The following is a 20,058-nucleotide window of genomic DNA, read 5'->3' as shown; positions in this document are numbered from 1 at the left end:
TTCTGCTGCTTGGTTTCCCTAAGCTAAAGAAAGCAATCGCACTGCTTCAACACTGCCAAGCCAGACAGTGGCATTTCATGTTGCCTTCAAGAGCTGCTTCCTCACTCTTCTGCTGGAATCCATCTCCAGCGAGCAACACTAGCCAAAGGGCTTTCTTCTTCACTACAACACCAGTCACTTTTTCCTCCTTCAACGTCAGCATTTAAGCCTCCCAGCTGCAGTGCGTCCCCCCTCCCTACACAGCCGAGGCAAACAAGGTGCATCTGTGGGCCTGGCAGGGCTCTTGCAGCCTGCAGCCTGTGGGTGCACCACACCAAGGTTGTGGCTGGGCAGCGCTGCCACTGTGCCTCTGCTGCCCATCCTGCCCCAGCTCTCCCCCCCGGCCTCCTTGCCCGTGCTCTGGCTCCTCACGAGTTATGATAACATGTAAGTAGCTTAGAGAATTCTTATCGGAACGAGTTGAACACAATGCAACATTTAACTCTTAATGACAGCCACCTCTGACTGTGAGTGGCATATTATAAATTATGTTTGAACTGGATTTTTTTTTTTTTCAGAGGCAGATATTCCCCCTGCCACCCAGCCAGTCTTGCGAAGTTGCACTTGTGGCCTTAATCCCACTTGGATGTGTGCCCCACTGCCTCCACTCTCTGTCACTTGGGTACTTTAGTATTCTTGAACAAGTGAACAATCTTTGTTTCTGTACCTTATTAGGCCAAAGACCATAGTAGCTAGCGATGGCATCAGCAGGCCCTGCAGGCAGGATTCTCTGCAGACACAGCCAACCTCCAACAAACCCCTTTTTATCCTCCTGTTTCTAGGAAGAATTATGATGGTGGTGCCCTGCTGTTGATCAGTCAAATCTGTGGTAGGCCTAGAGATAAGTCCTGTAAGTGTGGTGTACTGTAAAACAGCGGCTCCCATTCATTAGTAGCTTGTGTGTAATAAACCACCAAAAGGAGGGGGATGGGGCGGGAGAGGGGAAGAGCAGCTGCAGTGTGCAGGAACAAACAACACAACTCATTCTTGGGAGCCAAAACTTTCTAATTTGCTGCTGGGCTGCTGGGAGCACTCAAATTCTTTCTGATAATGCGCTCGTGCCCTCGGTGTCTCTCCCCGCATTTCCCGAGTTCTGCTCTCCAGAGGTCCCCCAGTCTGGGACAGCTTCACTCCCAACCAAAACTATAGACGCTGTTGCACAGGGAGGAGGAGGGGAACACAGCAGCCTCCCAGTGTTTGCAGACTCCGGCGCAGCAAAGTGGTGGACCCGAGACAAGTCGTCCTGCCTGGGAATGGCCGTTGCACGTATCTGCTTGTGCAGTGGGTAAACAAAGCATCACATGGGCTGCAGAGCAAGCACGAGACGCGTCGCAAACCCATATGTATCTGAGGCATGCAGGAGGGCTAGAGTGTTGTTATCGATATAGAGACTGGTGGAATAATTAGGAACTTTTATCTCCCAAAGTGCAGAAACAAACAAACAAAACAAAACAACAGAAAAAAAAAAAAAACAAACCAACACCCTCAAATCTATAATAGTTGAAAAATTATTTGGCTTAATTTCTAGTTTTTTTTTTTTTTTTTTTTTTTTTTTTTCTTTTCCCCACAAGTTTCAGTAAATATTTACATGAGCATAATATTTCCCCATTGCCCTGTATTGGAAACCGCTCGTAGGCATGTGCATTTAAATGGCATTTACTAAGTATAATGTAACATGCTGCATCTGTTGAGACCTCAGTGGTTACTAATGCTTGCACAGCTGTGAATATGTTGGTGCTTTAAGAGCTTAGCCTTGGACCTGACTGCGTGTAGACCATTTTAGACCAGAAATTAAAATTACTGCGTGTTGCAGAACTGCCCTCATAGAACAAGTCTTTGTGCTAAAGCTTGTACGTTCATAAGAAAGGAAAATTAATTTTGCATAGATGCTGCTCTGAAGGACCATTATACACTTGCAGATCACAGTGACTGCTTTTTTCACAGTGATGTGCCAGGCTGTGATGGTGCTTGGACTGCCTCCTAACATTTCTATAGACAAGAGATACTTAAATGGCACATCCAGGCTTGGGCCAAACTGCAAGCACTCTTTATGCAGACATGAGGTTTTCCACTCTCTTGCAGGAGATCTTGCTTGCTTTCCCTTCCCTGACCTCCTGGGGACTGGTGCCCTGTGCTGTCTGAGTCTTTACCACTGCAATGAGAGGTGCTTCTCCAGGCTGTTCTTGGTTGTGGTACCCAGTGGGTGGAGGGAATAAAATCCCTGAGGATCCCAAGTGTGTATCCACCAAATGGTGTTAGCTAGACATGGGCACAGAACTGTTCTCACATCTCTTAAAAGTTTACATAGTGAAGGAACTGAAACTGGCTGCTTACCTGCACGTGGCTAGCGCAGGGTTCAGCCCTCCCTCTGCTTATACAACATTTTGGCATTTTTTTAAAAAGTCTTTTGGCATTTTGAGTTTCCTTCCCCCAACTTTGATTGATAGATAGATAGATAGGTCAGTCAGTAGGTGGGTAGGTAAGTATATATTTTTATAATCAAAATTGTGTCCTGACTTTTCAAAGAAAATGAGGAAGGTAACATGCCTGGTAATTGCCTTGTGTCCTTACCACATAAGCATATGGGTTTGTAGCAGAGAACCAGCCATTGGAAAACTCCAGCACTGGTCTTTATGTATTTCATGTGCAATAATGTTATATATTGCACACTGATTATCAAGATCAGAGCATTCCTTTAACTGACATCTTCCCTTGATAGCAGGCACCACACAACAGTTACCTGTCTGTGGTAAAGATATCAGCAAAATGTTTGAAATTATAAACAGGACCATAAAATTGAGTGAATGTGCTGGGTAGCTATGAAACCATGGAGGGACTTTTTTTTTTTTTTTTTTTTTTTTCCTAAAGGTTCAAGCCCCATCTCCCCATCTCCAGCACAAGAGAAGTGGTGTAGCCCTTCCTTTTGTGGCCAGAGCTGCAAAACAGCCCCGCAGCCAGAGCACTCGCACGAGGAGCCATTAGACAAGACAGACATTGGGAAAAGCTATAAATAGTAAATAACCTGCCTGCAAAAATACCTTGAATCATTAGAAATGGATGTTTTGTGAGTTTCCTTGGAATCAGTTATTGCCTTTATATTTTTATAGTGTTCTGCTAGAAGGGCTATTTTCTAACTATTGTTTGACAGAGGTAAACATCAGTAACCTGGCTCACTTCTTACACTTGAGAAACTGAAAAAAGCTGAGTAAGCCCTGAGGTTTTTATATCTACCCAACTGAAGCTGGGGTAAATTGATTGTTTCATATCGAACTGAGGCAAAATATGCCTTAGTGATATTTTAAGCAAAGCAATTTAATCATTTTGGGATGAAAACTGTCTTCTTTGGTGTTATTAAATCACTCAACCCAGTTTTCTTTAAAAAGAGATGCATGAATCAATGATATTCATCCATTAGCTGAATCCAAACTATTATAAAAACTCTCCTTTTAGAAAGAATATTATTTGTGAAAGGATGACGACTGCCGGCTTGTTTTGCAGTACTCCTGAGCTGGACAAAATGTAAAAATAAGAAGGCTGATCAGACTACAATACTTTTAGTTCTTTGCAGGGAACTCTACCTGATGCTATGTAATTAAGAATGACTCCTAAAGGAAGATGTAACTGTTTCATGTAGAGAAATTAAATTTCTGATGTATTTTTTTAAATGGATGGAAACTTAGAACTGAGGCTTGCAAGTAAAATAAAATATGTTTGTAAGTAGCTGTTTGCTAATATGTGTGAAAGAGGGGCTACATGTTACTGTGATTCTTTTGTTGCTGTTTTTGATAACTTGCACAGTATGAAAACTTTTGGGGGCAGTAACTCACATTCTGTTCTGCCTTCTCTATCTACAGAAGCAACTCTGGCAGTGAAGGGGCTGCTCTGGGCAGCACGATGCAGCCCTCAGCCCCGTCTTTCCACAGGTGTCTGGCACCCCAAAACCCCTGGCAGCCCCACGGCTGCACATCCCATATGGGTCCGGTCGCTCGTGTGGCCACTGGTCCTAGCAATCCCCATGTCCCTGATCTCCCTTGGCCCATGTGAAGCTGTGCAAGGAGAATAAAGTTTGTTGTAAATGTGAATTTAATGTGTTTTCAGACTTGACAGCCTCTTTTAAATGAAAACATTTAAGTTGAGCGAAAGGCACGTTTGCCTCTCCAAATAAATGGAATTATGGATCAAAGATCTGACTTAATCCCAAGGCTCTTGCACTGTGCAGTAAGTAGGAAAGAAAGAGGATTGCTCGGATGAGCAGGGGTTAGCAGGATCAGTGGCCGTTTTATATCATTTGCCTCATTTTCCTTCTGGTATTTAATATACCTTTTGAGAACTTGCACTGACAATTTGTGAAAAGTCAAAGTAGCGTCACACTTATTACCTAACGGCAAACAAACTATTAATTGGAACTAATGAAGGATGGTACAGAGAGTTTCCATCCAGCTTTCCTGCTAGGAAAATTTGACAATTGTTAAACAAACAAAAATGCCATTTTTCCAGATGTATTTTATCATACAGTCACGTCGTCGTCGTCTTTTTCTTAAGTTCTTTTCAGGACTTTTCTCAAATCCATTTTATTTGTTATAACTACTTGTTCTTTTTCTACTTTTTTCTTTTTTAATTGTTTTGAATTCTGAATTGATGTTTCAATGATTTGAGGAAAGATTTTTACAAAATAACTGTGCCATTTGTATTTATTGTATCTCTAAGACCAACATTTCTGCACCCTGCTGCCACTGTAAGCCCGAGGTGAAACAAACAGCCCGCGAGGAGAAAATAAACTTTAAACTTTAAACTTTTGCCACTGAAAATGATCCGAAGTAACATCTAGGTTAAAAAAGACTTTTTTTTTTTTTTTTTTTTTTTTTTTCCCCCCCGATGAAGATGATGCATGAAACTTTTCAGCCAGCTCCAGGTGGAAACAGCTTACTTTTTCTTTTTAGATTCAAATTTAAACTAGTTTCCATTCACAAGTTTTAAAGGGACACACACCATTTAATTCTTCAGGATGACATTTGAGTCTCATTCCCTGCCAGGAAGGATACCTTAGCCTCCCTGTTGCTGAAAAGATGAGGGAGAATAATATATATATATATATATTTTTTTTTTTTCCCTTGCTGCTACTTTGAGTAAAGTGAGGTCATTGTAACTCCTCTGCTTTGTGTTTCACCTTTCTGTTTGAGTGGCACTTTCTGTAGCTGTACAGATGCAGAGGAAAATATTTAAAGCAAGCAAAAGATAAAGTCTAAACTCCAAAATATCACTGTAGATTACATAGGCTACACGGGCTCTTCACATACAGGTAATGTGAAAAGGAGATTATTTTGTAGATGATTTTGAGAACCACCAGGCTGTCAATATCTCCCTAGGATCATGCTGAACCATCCCCACGTGTCAGTATAACTGCAAAACACGCTGCTTTTGCAGAAACTGCTTTACACACAGCTGTGAAATGTGGGCAAATCTCTGAATATTTTTCTTATTTTTTCTATGTACAAATCAAAAAGATTTTTGTTTTGTTTTATATTGTTTTGTGACTGGGAGCAGACCTCAATTTCACAGAACAAATATATTATTAAAATATTCCCCACATTTCTCCCTATCTTCCTCAAGCCATTCCAACTAAAAGCTTTTGTAAGCATGTGGGGGCAGCACTGACCTTTCCATTCTGTTTATGTGATGGCTAACAAAACAAATCCCTGGTCGGGGAGGACCTGATCTGGTTGGAGTTGTCTCAAGAAGTTCTTAGCAGCTCTGCCCTGTGCCCCGAGCCACCATCTCTGCTCCCACAGGCACTTGGGGGCTGTCACTGGGTTCACTGGGAGACACAAGGGCTCAGGTACTGTCCCAGTGGCCTAAGAGGTGGGTGGTGCTGAGGTCCTTTGCCTGGGAGCACTTTTGCATGGCTCAACGTCCTCTCCATGTGGTTCAGCATCCTCTGTGCACTGCAGCAGGGATGTGGCTCTGCAGAGGCACTGGTGGGTATTTAATGGCATGGCCGTGGCATGTCCAGCCCCACAAGATCCCTCATTTTTGGGATTGCTGCTCACCCAGCCCCACAACACACAGATTTGTTCGAGTTTGCTTTTGAATGGTTTTGGTCCCCAAAATATCTCCTGTGGATGGGCTCAGCAGTGGCAGCACAAGGAGGCCGAGGGGCTGTGCTGCTACCAAAATGGGGGACAGGAGGGCTGCTGTGTTGCAAAACCATGTCTATCGAGTTAGTGCCCACCATGTAAAAGAGAGAGGAAAACACGTTGTTGCGTCTGTGTGATGGGAGATTGCAAGGCAGCCCATGGGCAGGCAAGACTCAGGCCTGTGTCAGTCTCTATTCCTAGGAGCCAAACACTGCCTTCCAGCACATATTTTTTTTTTTCTTATTCTTATTTGTTTTTCTCAGCCACGTGCTCCTCCATTGCAGCATGAAGACGTGGAGGCAGCAACAGTGCAAGGCGCAGCCACTAGCCGGGGCCGCCATCCTGTGCGGTGCTCAGCGCCCGCTCCGAGCCTGTGCCCGCTGCTGCCATCGGCGCCGGGGGAATTGAGGGCATTTCACAGCTTTCAGGCACAGGAACAAATTGTAAACCCTGGTGTTGCATCCATGTGCGAACACACACACTCACACACACACACACACACACAGAGCCACCAGCAGCTGATGCTTCACACTAATCACTCTTATAAATGACTCTAATTAGACTCATAAATACCTCTAACTTTCCTACAGGGAACAAAATGCCCAACAGGCTTAATGTAAACTAAGGGAAAAAAAGGAGTTAAAAAGATGAGTAAAAGCTATTTTTAAACCTGGCAAGTCCTAGAGCAGCTACTCTTGAAAATCCAACCAGTGCTACAGAAATCCTAAATTGCAGTGCCCTGCACCCCCCGGAGCCGCAGCATGGGCAGATTGGGGGTGAGCAGCCGGGGGAGGGGCTGCAGCCCTCAGCCTTTGTAGCCGGAGGGCGAAACATTGGGATCCTGCAGAGAGGGAACACAGAAACCCTCAAGGCAGAGAGAAATAGGCCCAGACAAAAGCCCGTTACATGGTTGCAAATCACCCCACTGCTGTTATTTTATTTACTGCTGTCCGCAGGAGGATTGTTTTCTCTCGCGAAAATTTAAGCTTTCCTTTTTCTTTTCTTTTCTTTTCTTTTTTTTTTTTTTTTTTTTTTTTTTCCTTCCTCAGGCAGTGCCTGCTGATCCCACAGTGTGCAGCCTGCGCCCACCCCAGTGCCCACTGCCCGGGGCTGTGCTGGGGGAACCCCAAACCCCTTCCCGGGAGGGGGCTTTGGGTGGATGAGGGCATGGTGCTTGCCAGCTGCACAGGTGCTCAGCCTGATCTCATGCCAGGATTTTATATATTATTGTTTTATCTTTATTTATTTATTTTTTGGGGAGGGTGTAAGGAAAATGAGCAAAGGACCCTGGAGCATCACATCCATGTCTGGGGTGTTAGTATGGGAAATACATTCCTCTTTCAGCGTGGTGCTGTGGGGATGCACTCATCTCCCCAGTCTCTTGAGCATGTTCCAGTTTGGGGCTACTGGAGTTCAACCATCTCCAGCAAAAACAACTCATGGACTTTTGTGCTTTGAAAGATGCTGTGATAAGGGCTGGAATTTGATGACGGTTCCCCCACCTTCAGCTTTAGCATCAATGAAACCCCTTTTGGACATTATTCACCAGGTACATAAAAGCATCATCGGAGTAAACCAGGAAGGAGGAAAGACTGAAGCTGCCCCTTGTCCCTGTGGGATCGAAGCAGCTCCCATCCTTCCTGTAAATACATTTTTGTGGTAGTGGCTGCAGCAGACAGGTTGTGGGGGCACAGGGGACATGGGGGAGATGTCGGCCAGATCCAGGGGCCACAGTCTGTGCTCTTCCCTCATCTGCCAGCACCTCAGAGGCACTTCGAAGGTTCTTGGACAGGTAATTAGTGTCCAAGCCAGGCCACAGGAAACAATCCTGGTCATCCCGCCCAGCACACGCAATGAGTTGCAGGCTTGATTTTCGACGGCTGATTTACCCTGAACAAAGGCTCCAAACAGCACTGAGCGCCCAACTTAGGGATGGAAACTTTAGAGCCAATGGGCTCTTTTCCCATCAGTTTAAAATAGTGTTATTTTTTTCTGAGCTGATAACATTTTAAACATTTTGCAAGACAGTTTTCTTGGGAGGCAGAGAAACCCATGTATTTACTATAAAAGAAACTTCTGTGGATAAGGAAAGCCTTCCTGTGAATTCACCTGTTGCCAGCCAAGGAGAAATGTTTGGTGTTTTATTTCAATCAAGAATTCGCTGCGTATCTGGTGCTTTATCTAACCTCACTCTTTGAAAGATTTGATGTCACGCTTGGCGGAGCTCTCAGATCCAAGCTGCTTTATGGTGCCGCGCTCTGCTAAAACTTTTCATGTTTTGGACTGGCATTATTATAGGAATAAAAATAAAACCTATGAATCCTCACAGAACGGGCAAGGTGCATTTCATGTGGCCCAAACTTGTCTTGAATTTTAAATCAGGCGTTTGTGCAGGCAAATTGAATAAAACAGCAACACTTTTCTATAAGGAAGGTCTTAGCAATGCACAGCACATCTCTGCCTGTCAGATGAGCTCTTCTGGCCTCAACCAGCAACTGCACCATCTGTACCCAGCACCTCCTCCTCTGTGGGTGCAGAAACCCAACAAACCCAGAGTTACCAGTCCCCAGCTGAGGAAATTTGCTGTGGCCCCACTGGCATAAACCTTTGTCCCTCCCTACCCCCCATTGGATAAACTCCATCAGCTCCATGCAGCTATCCCAAAGCCTGAGCAATGCCACCACATCCAGTGACGTGATGGGCTGTGCCACTTGCTGTGCACAAGAGTACTTCTGCCTCACGTCCCCATTTTTATCATGCCTTGTCTACTGGCCTTTACTTTTCTTTATTTTTATTTATACAAAGACAGCACTACCCTGTAGCAGCAGGCTGATGAGGAGTCCTAGCTGCTCAGAACCTGTGTAACACCGCTGACTTCATGGACCAACATCTGCAGCTATTTTGATTTAAACCACTTTCTTCAGTCCACCTCATTTATGGAAGTTACTCTTAGGTAGGGTAGGATGCTGAAATATGCCTCCATGTTCCAACCATTTTAGTCCATATTTTTTTCATGTAAATCTGCTTTTGGCAAATATGGGTTTGGGGCACAATTTGGGGCTGCCTTTCATCTCAGGTGGTGGCAGTTGCCAATGAATTTGTAACATCAACCAGCTGGGGACATTACCTCTAATGTTATCACAATTCGAGTCACCCTAGCTGTTTGTCACGGCACAGAGATTACCCATAGACAACATGAATTTAGGATTACTGAGATTCATTGGTCACTACGAGGTATGATCCTGTTACAACCTCTAATTATGGGTGCAAGCATTTTGTGCACAAGGCATAGCACCTTGCTCTTCTGGTTTTGAATGCTGGGGCCTCACTGTTCAGTGCATCAGCCAAGGCCACAGATAGGAAACCTTTTCTGCAGTGAAGACCCTGCTTGACTTGACTCAATGGGGTCGCAGCTGTGGCTGTCATTAGCATATAAGTTTAGCCAACTGTTTTCTTACAACCCTTTGGTGGGGGTCTGGTTGGTGCTAAGAGTTACTGCTTCCTCTCTTGGTAAGGATTTTTAATTTTTTCATTATTCGTATTTTTTAATACTTTCAGATATGTTCTTATTTCATTTTTTTTCTTCCTAAAGAATGGGGAAAAAATATATCTTCTAGGAGAAGGATGAGTATGTAACGAGGTCTGTTCATGTAATGAGGTCTGTTCTGTAGGAGAAGGTTGGTTTGTTTGTTTAACATTGCTGTAAGTGTACTGTGTGATTAAACTGTGAATGTGCTTAAATCTGCTAGTGTTTTTCTTGAAACAATTGAGTTTGATGTGGTAAGTTCATGCTGAAGTTGGAAACAATTAATGCCTTTAGTTGCAAATGAATCCAAAGTTAATTCTACGCTCAGAAAACATGTATTCTTCATCTGGGACAACAGTGGTGTGTTGTAACTGTAAGTGGAATAAAACAAAAATTGCTGCTTTGGTAATAGATATCTTCTTAACCAACATACCGCATCCCACTGAACACAATGAAGTGCAGTGGTGGCCTGCATTGGCACTGAAATGGTTTCAGGAGTCCTAGGGATATTCTGAAAAAGGAGTAAATTAATTTTGTAAAATCAAGGAAAGATGTAGGGAATTGTGCTCTGGTCCTTTGTGACAGTGAAGCCTCTGAGTACCAGGTGCTGGGAAGGTATATTGCAAGAGGTGGTCATGCTAACCATCAGAAATCCCGTGTCTGGGTTCTCCACTGAGAATTCCAATGTGTTAATGACTCTCTCGGAGTGTTTGTTGAGTGGCTTGTGCAATCAGAGGATGTTTCCAAGCATTGTCTTTCTGTCTGTGGTTTAGAGACATGTTTCACGTATTTGTGCCTCAGAAAAAGCAGTAGCTGTGGGAATGTGAGTTTTAAATCCTCTCTGAGTGCATGTGAAGTTCCCAGCAGTGTCTAGAGGCTCTGCTCTGGCCTCTGCAGGGCTCAGCATGGATGTGCTGTGGGCATGCAGCAGTGTGACTCTCCTCCCTGGACTACATCCTTCCCTGGCAGTGGGGCTGGGCTTTGCTGGAGATGCTGGGTGTGCGAGAGACCAATGGCCAGAAAGCCAAGTCACCTTTCCCTCCCCAAAGGAGGGGTGTGTGGTGGTGATGGGGGGAGGGGGGGGGGGGGGGGGCGGAGGGATGAAGCCAACTTATTTTCCTGGCTCTCATCAGAGTGCTTTTTGCATCACTCTGGGCAGGGACCCGGGCAGCCCCACAAGTCCGTGAGTTACCTATGCGGCTTCTCACCACATCAAAACCTGCCCCTGGTGGAGGATGGTGAGACATGCTTATTGGTGGCTGACCGGGGTCACATCACAGCATTGCTCTGCTCTGTAATGCCCAGAGCTGAGCTTCAGTTGTGGGGTTCGTGTGCAGAAAATGGAGGTGCTTGAGTGGACACCTAGAGCCTGTCAGGTGTCTGTAAGCAGGTACAGGGAGAGCCATTTCCATGTGAATTCTTTCGTGGTTCAGAGTTGACCATGGGGAGGCTTTTCTTCAAGTGTGCCACTAATTTAATCCAATCACCTTCTGTCGCCTCATACCATACTTTTTTTTCTTCTTTTTTTTTTTTTTTTTTTGTTAATAGGACCATGTCAAATATGGTTGTCATTCTTTTCCAGCAACAAGGAAGAAACTAAAGAAGAAGAGTCAAGTGTTGTGTACAAACTGTTTTGGCTCTTCATCTGTGCATAACTTATCCTTATTACTTTCTGTAATGACTTTAATAATGACTAATGTGATGCTATAACAAAACACAGTTATTACTGTGCTGAGAGTTCAGGAAATAAATTACAAAAACACTTAACTCACAGGAAGGTTTTAAATATCTTGCTGAAAGCTGCCAGACCCAGGCTCCCAGATCTCTCTCTGCAGAGCAGACGTTAGCTTTGGACGTACCTTTAAAGACTTTTAACAGCTTGAGGCTTGTAGTTTGCCACAGGAGCTTAGAGCAAATTCATGTTTCTAGGTTTTAAACCCTGAGCTGGAGTACAAGAGCCCTGCACAGGAAGGTAAGAAAAGGTGTAACAAGGTCATTTTGAACCACATATATTCAGGTTGTACCTTTAAAGTCAATTCTAAATTTAATTGAAAGCTGAGGGCAAGGGAGGCAGGGTGGCAGTGAGGTGCTGATTTATTTTGAAGTGTGTCGGGAGCCGTGCCATTGAATGCTCAATGAGCCGCGATCTGAATAAAGTGGCACTGGGCGAGTCAGTGGGAAGGTAGCTCGTGCTAGAAGAAGGAGCTCAGCTGGGGACTGTGAGCGCCGGTGCACACGTGTGCGGCCTTTCCTCAGGTTCTGGTGCTCTCAGGTTGACAGCAGCATGTGAGCATGTAGAAGGTGGCAACCAAGTTGTGTGTTTCACCAAAACTTCCACCAGAAGATTTTGCAGGAACTTTTGTTGCGCTGGAGAAATGATGTATGAACAGAAATTGACCAGATATAAGTATTTTAAATGGAACTGAAGAAGGTGATAATTTCACTAAATTTATGCTCAGTTTGAGCAATAGATTTTTCTCTTCCCCATTGTTTTTTTTAGGGTGCTCAAGAGATCCACTAGTAAAGGAGATGATGTGCGCTCTGTGCAAATGGAGACTGACTAGATGCAGAGCCTTGTCCTGCGTCACCCAGCAGGTGAGGGATATGTTGGAGGAATTGTTCTTACTACAAGTAGACTGCAGTTGCCTTCTCTAGTCTACAGTTTCTGAAAAGGCTTCTTAAGTCCAGTTTGGTCTTTCTCACCTCATGATTTACAGAGCATAAAACTAGTCCTTCCATCTACATTCATTCACTCCAGTCTATCAAAGAGAAGACTTGCTTGGGCTATCAGTTGTGTTGACTACTTGTACCATATCTAGACCTAATACTGTCTGAAGGCAAACTGTTTTTTATTCTTTTGGGTGTTATAACTTGCCAGAACATGACACCTGTGTTTTCTTGTGCATTGAGCTGTATGGAGCAGGGAAGACTTCTCTGTCTATGCCAAGCTCAACCAAGTAAAGAACATGCATCCAGGTCTCGATGTTTTATGGTCACAAACAGGCAAATTTTTATGTTAACAGCTCAATTCATGTTTCTAGGCCTCCTTCCTCTAACTGATGCATGGCAGGGGGTGGGTGGGATGGGGAGAAACTGATTTCTTTCTCTGTTTTTTTTTTTTTGGTTTGGTAATATGGTGTTAGTCCACCGTGTCATCTCTGTTTATTCCATCTGGTGAAATGGTCCAACTACAAGCAAATAATAATAATAAAAACACAATCAAAACTGTGACAGGGATCAAAAGCTATTCCACGCTCTTCTTATAGAATTGAAATATAGTTATTTTTTTTTCCATTCAAAAAAAATATCGGTCTGACTAATTAAACTTATTCCACAAGTAATGTTTTTGGGTTTGCCAATTAATGAAACATCACCAGTTAAGGTTATGCTAATAATCTAAAGTTGCCTGCATGTGATTTATACATAGGAGATGGGATGTCTCTCTCTTCATTATTTGTAAGAATTTTTTTTTGTAATAAATTCTGTGATCACTCCTTTGGTTTTCTTGTCTCTAATGCTTCCAAGTTAATTAATATTTTGAGTCTTCTTTCTCTTTAACTACCAAATGGGGTTGCAATCATAAGCACATTTTTAAACCTCTTAGTACTGAAAGGAAGACCTAAATAACTTCTAAATCTGTAAGACAATGTTGAGAAATGTACTTGCTTAAATTTAATCCATCACTCTGTGCCAGCAACACATATAGCTGAAAGGTCAGAGAATCATTGAGAGGGAGAAAAACAATTAATTTGGTATCAAAAAGGTAATAGGATAAGGCCTTGCCAACCCTCTTCTATTGTTCTGCCGCATTAACTTCAGCAGGTCAGATGCCACTGGTCATTGACCTCAGGCTAAACAGGGTCAGCCCAGGCTGATTACAAAAGAGATGTGTTTGCACTTACCCAAGTGTGTCTTAAAAAAACTGAACCCACATCTGTGTTGTTCCTGGGGAGAAACACAAAGGATAAACATTTTTCAATGCAAATATCACTCGCAGAAGATTCTGCATGAGGAATGGTGTCTCCCATCTCCACGTGGCCCCTGTGCCTGGGTCCTTCTGACCGCTGTGATGCATTGCAACCCCAGACCCATTGGTAGGTGCATGCCAAAGAACTCGTGATGCACTGGGAAAATATGCCGTGAAAGGAACTGGAAGAAAATAATTGTATGCTTTTTTTCTGAACTTTGCTGCCATGCATGATTTCGGTAGGAGATCTACTCTAAGAGGTGCTGCTGATGTTAGGAAAACAGAAGGTGTCAGTGGGTTAAATAATTCTCTCCTAGGGGCTGGAGGGGAGAGGAACACCCCAAAACTCTCTATCCCTGCAATTCTGTGTGGTTGGGGTTGGCTTATTATTATTTTTTAATATGCAAGCCTTTAGTAAAGCTCATCCCACTGTAGTGGGTCAGATCTTGGTGTCAACCTGTCTCTTAGTTTCACCTGCCTAAACCTTTGACATCTTGCTCTGTGCTCTAGCTGGGGTGAGAGGTGCTCATTCCACTTCTGTGTCGGTTCCTTGGGTGTCATGGTGCTCTGCTATATTGCACCAAAGGTTGTTTTTCTGGTATAGTTCTGGGTGGCTAAGGGCAGGGTGAGGATACTGTGTTGTATATCTCCTTGCAGCAGCTTCTGGTGCTGTTGGTCAACTTCAGCCAAAGCTTACAGACTGATAAAGACCTACAAGCTTCCACAAGATTTGTAACAGCAGAGTGTAGGGCAGAGAGACTCTCGAAGTCTCCTAATCGGAGAGGAGGAAAGATTCATAATATCAGCTTGCTTTTAATAGTAAGGAAACCATAGGGAGAAGAGACAGTAGCTCAGGCACAGGCATTGTTATAGAGAAGACTAACTAAAATAAGATGTAAATTGTTGGAGACCTGGCTTCTGTAGCTTTTCAGTTTTCCAAAGCTAGCTTACACCCTAACTGGATGGAAGTATCTTATTTTTGTACCTTATGTCAGGCTGCCCCATCCAAGACATCCAGCTTGCAGCTCTGGAGTTCAGATGATTTTAATAATTACAAAGCTGTAAATATTCCAGCTGACAGATGTGAACTGGAGTATCACCGTGTTGTAAAAACATTTGAGAGACTAGCTCCAGGCTAGAGACGGTTAGCTAATTGGAAAGCTTCTACTTTCATATGCCATCTACCTGCTTAAATTTTAATAGGATTTCTCCCCTGAAGATACTCATTTGCTCTATGGCTGAGACCTTTTGGAACCAGTTAAATTCTTATTACCTTTATTGCTGGGCTTGATTCTACAAAGTGCTGGGCATTCCCCACCTTGCTCAGGAACATTAGGTATAGGCTTGGCTTTTAAACGCCAGTGTTTCTTATGCAGATAGTGAAGACTTCTAACTGTGCAAGTGTTTTCCAGGAAAGGAACAAGTGAAAACAGGGCTCTGGTAATTGCTAGTAAATATAAATTGCTTAGTGGAGATTGGGCGGGCATGGGGAAACGACAATTCTCAAAGTAAGAAAAGTAGGAACCATTTGCATCTGTAAAAATATTTAACTGTAGCAGTGCTTTTTGGCTCAAGATCATGCAATTACAAGCATTATTTGGCAAGATTTCCTGTATGTTCTTGAGTGCTGCTAGGCTTTGTCTCACGGTACCCAGCAGCTCTCTGCCATCTTCTGCGTTTGAAGTCTTCCTTCATACAATGCTTTCATGTTTGAACACTAATAGGTTGTATAGGTAAAGCCTTAATTGTCTTCATCACTGTGTGAGCAGGTGATGGCCTGCTGTGCTGAAGGCACCCAGATGCAGGTATTCTTGCATCAGGAAAGAGCGAAGCACATACATGTACACATATACATGTACTTCACTCAGACAGCTCAGGAAACAAATCAAAGAGTGGGAAATTAGTGCTGAATGAAGATTAAGTTAGGTACGTGGAAATGTAAGAAGGATTTTGCCTAGCTGAAGCTGTCCTGTGGTGTCTGTCACTTAGAAACCCAATTGCACGGTCAACTGCAATAGCATGAAAGCCCATCAGCCCAGTAATCTCCAGTTTGTAATTGATTCTGCTTCTACAAATGTTAGCTAAAGCAAAAATCTGCATTAAGGTAAGTGCTAAACATCCATCAGCCTGACTGATTAGTCGAAGTAGGAATAGCTGGAGAAATGCATGCTATTTGCCATCAGATTAAGTGAAGTTTTGCTTCCACAGTCAGAAAGCTAATAATTTGCTTGCAATGGGATCAATTCAGTTTTCAGCTCTGCTTGCCTTTGAAATCTGTGTTTGAATGCACATCTCTTCAGGTCACAAGGCAGATGGGCAAAATAAAAATATTTTCGGATTAAATAAATATCAAAAGAGATTGGCTAAAGAAGTGTTTGAGTTCCAAAGACTGAACAACTAAACTAGACAATCAGTGGGACAGACTCCTGATACAGACCTAATTGGATCTACCTGTAAGATTATCAAAATCTTCACTGATATAACTTTGTCTTATTTCTATTTTTCTTTCTGGCTTTCTTTTCTTAAAGCATGATCAGCACACTTGCTGATATCTGTTTCCATGAGCCTGTTAATATGACCATGCTGTTGTGAACTGGGCAACTCAATTCCACAGCTAAGAATGCATGCGGAGAATATGTTCTCTCAGTGTAATAAATGTGTTTACTTTGTGGGTAAATAATACTGAATATGAAAATCTCATTTTTGAAATATTTTCTAATGATTACAGGTGTCCATATTAAAATTATTCCTTGTCCAGCCAAAAATCCGGCATTTGCTGATGTTGAACAATTATGTGGCAGATCGTATTACTTTCTTTTCTGGTTTATATAACTCAGCAAGACATCATGAATTACAAGTTTTATGATATCCTGCTCATACTTTCATTGAACATTCTAGTATTTATACTTAAAATTCACTTATAAAAATATTCTCTACCAATCATAGGACCCTTATGCTTAGAGAAAATAAATGCAAGAAGGTTATAAAGAGATTAAAACTTGGTATTCTTTGTATTCAAGCAACTACCTGTGAATATTTTTTTTTTCTCTACTTGCTAAGCTCTGAGGTAAGCATTTTGCACATACTTTAATAAATCCAGTGAGTATAGAACAGATCTGCAGCTCAACAGCAACCCTTCCCTTGGCAAAGTGCTGTAGGATTTTTAATAACCATTGGTGGTCAGAACTCTGCTTTTTCCACTGACAGTGATCAACTGTAGCCATGAGTGCTGGCCTAGCAGACTTGATGTCCGCAGAGCATGCTTACCTGAATCAGTGTATAGAAGACAGAGCAGAACAAGCAGCTCTGCGGGCAGCAGGAATCTTCCCATACGGACCTGCTCATCCTGCAGGATGCTTAGAAGGTGGGTGGAGTGTGAGCTCTGCTGAAATGTTCCCTGCAGTCAGGGTGAGTTGTGAGGCTTCTCTCCTGTGTGGGTGCTGTGGTTTGTGTCCATGCTGCATCCTTCCTCTCTTCTAGGAGAGGTGCTGTACCTGAACTGGCTGTTCCCATGAACCTTATAAGGCTGCTCCTTCCAAAGGCCTTTTTCAAAGATAGCTGAAGCTGGTCCTCAGGTTCAAAAAGGGAGCAGGAGAAGCTGATACCAGCTGATACCATAGTCTGGGTTCCTAGTGCTTACTGTAACATCTTACACGACCAGCAGTGTTTTCAGTTCTCAAGCTTGCTGATGAAATTTCTCTGCAAGGCAAGCTGAGTGGTGAAATTCAGTGGCAGGATGTGCACTTGCCATGTTTCTGTCCACAGCAGGGAAACAAAGAGTTTTGGCCTCTGTGGGGTAACTTTCTTTGGTGAGACTTTCAGCTGACTTTTCTGGCCCAAAAAGAGTTGATGAGACTTTGTGTAAGTACCTAAACATTTAGATACATGTGAACTAAATAAAACCACCAAACCATGAGCAGTTTATCTGAGGTTACAATAGCTTAATTTCTTAAGCATCCTTGTTCAGAAATGAGCAACAATTCAGCCTTTAATACAATGTTGAGCTGTGATTCATAGTTGGTAGTAGGAGAAAGCAGTGAACTAATTGCTTGGATCTGGTCAGCAGACAGTGAAGCAGCTCCCTTGTCCGTGATACCATGCCCCTTCCCTTGCTGATTATTCACCAGAAAACATCCTACGGTCTCATTCATAAAGTCCAGTAATGACACAAGAAATGTCAGGAGTATCTGCTGAAAGAGTGGGAGGCTGACAGAGCAGCACATTGTGAGTCTGCAAGAGCAGCTCTGCATTTCCTCTGGGGTTGTTTTCAGTTCTTTTGTCAGCTGATTACATGGTCTTTTATAATTTCTAATCTACAGAATAGAGCTATTTGCTTGTGGATTATGTGAAAGTCGCAGGCTTATGCAAAAGAAAAACAAAATAATCTGGAAGTGGATTCTGTTGGCAAATGTTATACTTCATTTAGGTGTTTTTTATCTAAAGGGGAGCTTAATCTAGGGGTGTGGAAGAGGGGGGGAAAAAACCAACAAAACCAACACCACACCAGAACAAAGCCCAGCTTCTGTCAGTCTTTCAGATTTCAGCCTCATGGTGTTAATTCTTCAGTGCTCCCAAGCACGTGACTTAAATTTCTTGTCCCCACTCAGCAAAATATTTTTAACACTACTTAAAGTTAAATGTTGGCTTTATGTGTTTTGGTGAATAGGAGTGGATTCAAATGTGTGCTGAACTGCTTTGCTGATTCTTGGGCCTGTATGCATTAAACACTATAAACAAGTTTACTGTATTTACTGTCATCTCTATTGTTAATGAGAATAGCATGTACCTATCGTGATGCTTTTTTATTTTTATCGTGATGCTGTGGGAGTGAGAGCTGTCTCTGCAAAAAGTCTCTGTGCTATTGGGATATGAGCAAAGTGAGCTGTGAAATATTTTTGCTGACCTCTGGACTTCTCTGCTGGTAGACCGGAGTTTGCAGTCTCAAGGGGAGGGAGGGGCAGAAAGTGTCAGATATGCCTGTTATGTGATATATCTACAATCAAAAATATCTTTTTGATACTTTCTTGCTTTTTTTCCTCCCCACCATGAATACCATCCTAGCTAGATACATCCTAGCTATCAAGTCTCAGTCAAGGTGACACTCAGCAGTGTATATGTATCTAAATATATACAAAGAAGTGGTGAAATAAAAAGGTTCTGGTGAACAGTATAATTTCTTGTGGGTCTCCAGGTCCAAAGAAGAACCTTGAGATGGGACATGAAACGAGGGAGGATTTTTCTTGGCCACTGTGAGAGTTGAACTAGTGTGAGGGATGTGAAATTCCAGCATTGATGGACTAGGGAAGGATTTGCTCAGCTGCATGTAAAATGTCCCTGAGCTTCTTGCAAGTCTTCCATGAGACCTGCAGATGTGACTAGGTGTGTGCAGATGGCTTGTGTGATATGCTATGATTTATCAATATGAACTTTGGAAGTTGGCTTTAACTCCTCTCCTTAGCACCTGCAGCAGGCCCCCTGATATCTGCTGTGCAAAGTGGACAGATGTGTATCAACGAGGCACGCTTTATTTTTCTTGGGTCAACATTTCACATGGAGTTTCTAGAAGGATAGTTTTGTTTGGCTTTCACTGAGCCTCTTATTAGCATACTTCTGTTGGGGGCTGAATAATAGTGCCAGAATAAGATCTGTGGTGGAGGGCGGTGCGCTGATACTGCGGAGTTCAACCTCCCAAGAAACTGTTCTTCTACTTGAGCAAATGCACTGTTGGAACAGAAAACTACCAACCAAAAAAAGGAGACAGTGTGCCAGTGTGGAGATAAATGGTCTTGGGGATAGAATTTGGCTCTGTAATTAAAACGAACACCCCTTGGCCCCCAGTAATAAGTCTTCTGATCTCCTGATTTGCTATGAAATCTCTAAGAATGAGAGTGAAGGAATCTCATTGGCTTTGAAAACTATTAACAAAGTTTAATATCTTAGTGCTTGTTGGATAGATGTATTTGGTTGGAGGCATTAAAGGAGTTTGTCCATGAGAAAGCTTGATTTGAGAAAATGATTCTTGTTCCTGATTTTCTGGCTTACAACGGAGTTTCAGGATTTCTGCTTCCTATTACAAAAGTACTGTTTACTTATAGCTAATTTCCATGTTGTCTAATTTGTGTCATTACAAAATTAATTTGATAGTAAACTGAATAGTTTTGTTAACGTGGAAATGAGGAGGAGGAGGTTGCTCAAGGCACCTAGATGCCCATCCTACTTGTGCCCCAGTCCAGCACTCCAATGAGTACATGACCCAATGTAAACAAGCATTTACCTTGCAGAAAAAATGTACAAAGTATCTTGCTCCATTACCGCACATAGGAATAAATTAAAATGAGCTGTTTGCTTGGGGAGGTACGTGACTCTTCACTGAGTCAGAACAGGGCATTTGG

General features: G+C 42.9%; 1 protein-coding gene and 1 long non-coding RNA gene across 5 annotated transcripts in view; both read left to right on the top strand.

The window, feature by feature from the left end:
- Window positions 1-248: 248 nt before the first annotated feature.
- LOC311441522 lies at window positions 249-1,854 on the top strand. The gene is made up of 2 exons (XR_014696010.1): window positions 249-426; window positions 558-1,854. It is a non-coding gene; the product is annotated as an uncharacterized lncRNA (long non-coding RNA).
- Window positions 1,855-13,717: 11,863 nt separating this feature from the next.
- Window positions 13,718-20,058, top strand: part of LOC311441202 (uncharacterized protein) — a 320,517-nt gene continuing 314,176 nt past the window's right edge. For all 4 annotated transcript variants that reach the window (XM_084528985.1, XM_084528986.1, XM_084528984.1 and 1 more), the window contains exon 1: window positions 13,718-13,793. In XM_084528985.1, the coding sequence (XP_084385111.1) occupies window positions 13,769-13,793 (25 nt within the window). In that variant the 5' untranslated portion in view covers window positions 13,718-13,768. The remainder of the gene's footprint in view (window positions 13,794-20,058) is intronic.

The sequence above is a fragment of the Aythya ferina genome (genome assembly GCF_964211825.1).
Source record: "Aythya ferina genome assembly, chromosome: 9".
Taxonomy (NCBI): Eukaryota; Metazoa; Chordata; class Aves; order Anseriformes; family Anatidae; genus Aythya; species Aythya ferina.
This window is presented reverse-complemented; position numbering and strand designations above follow the sequence as displayed.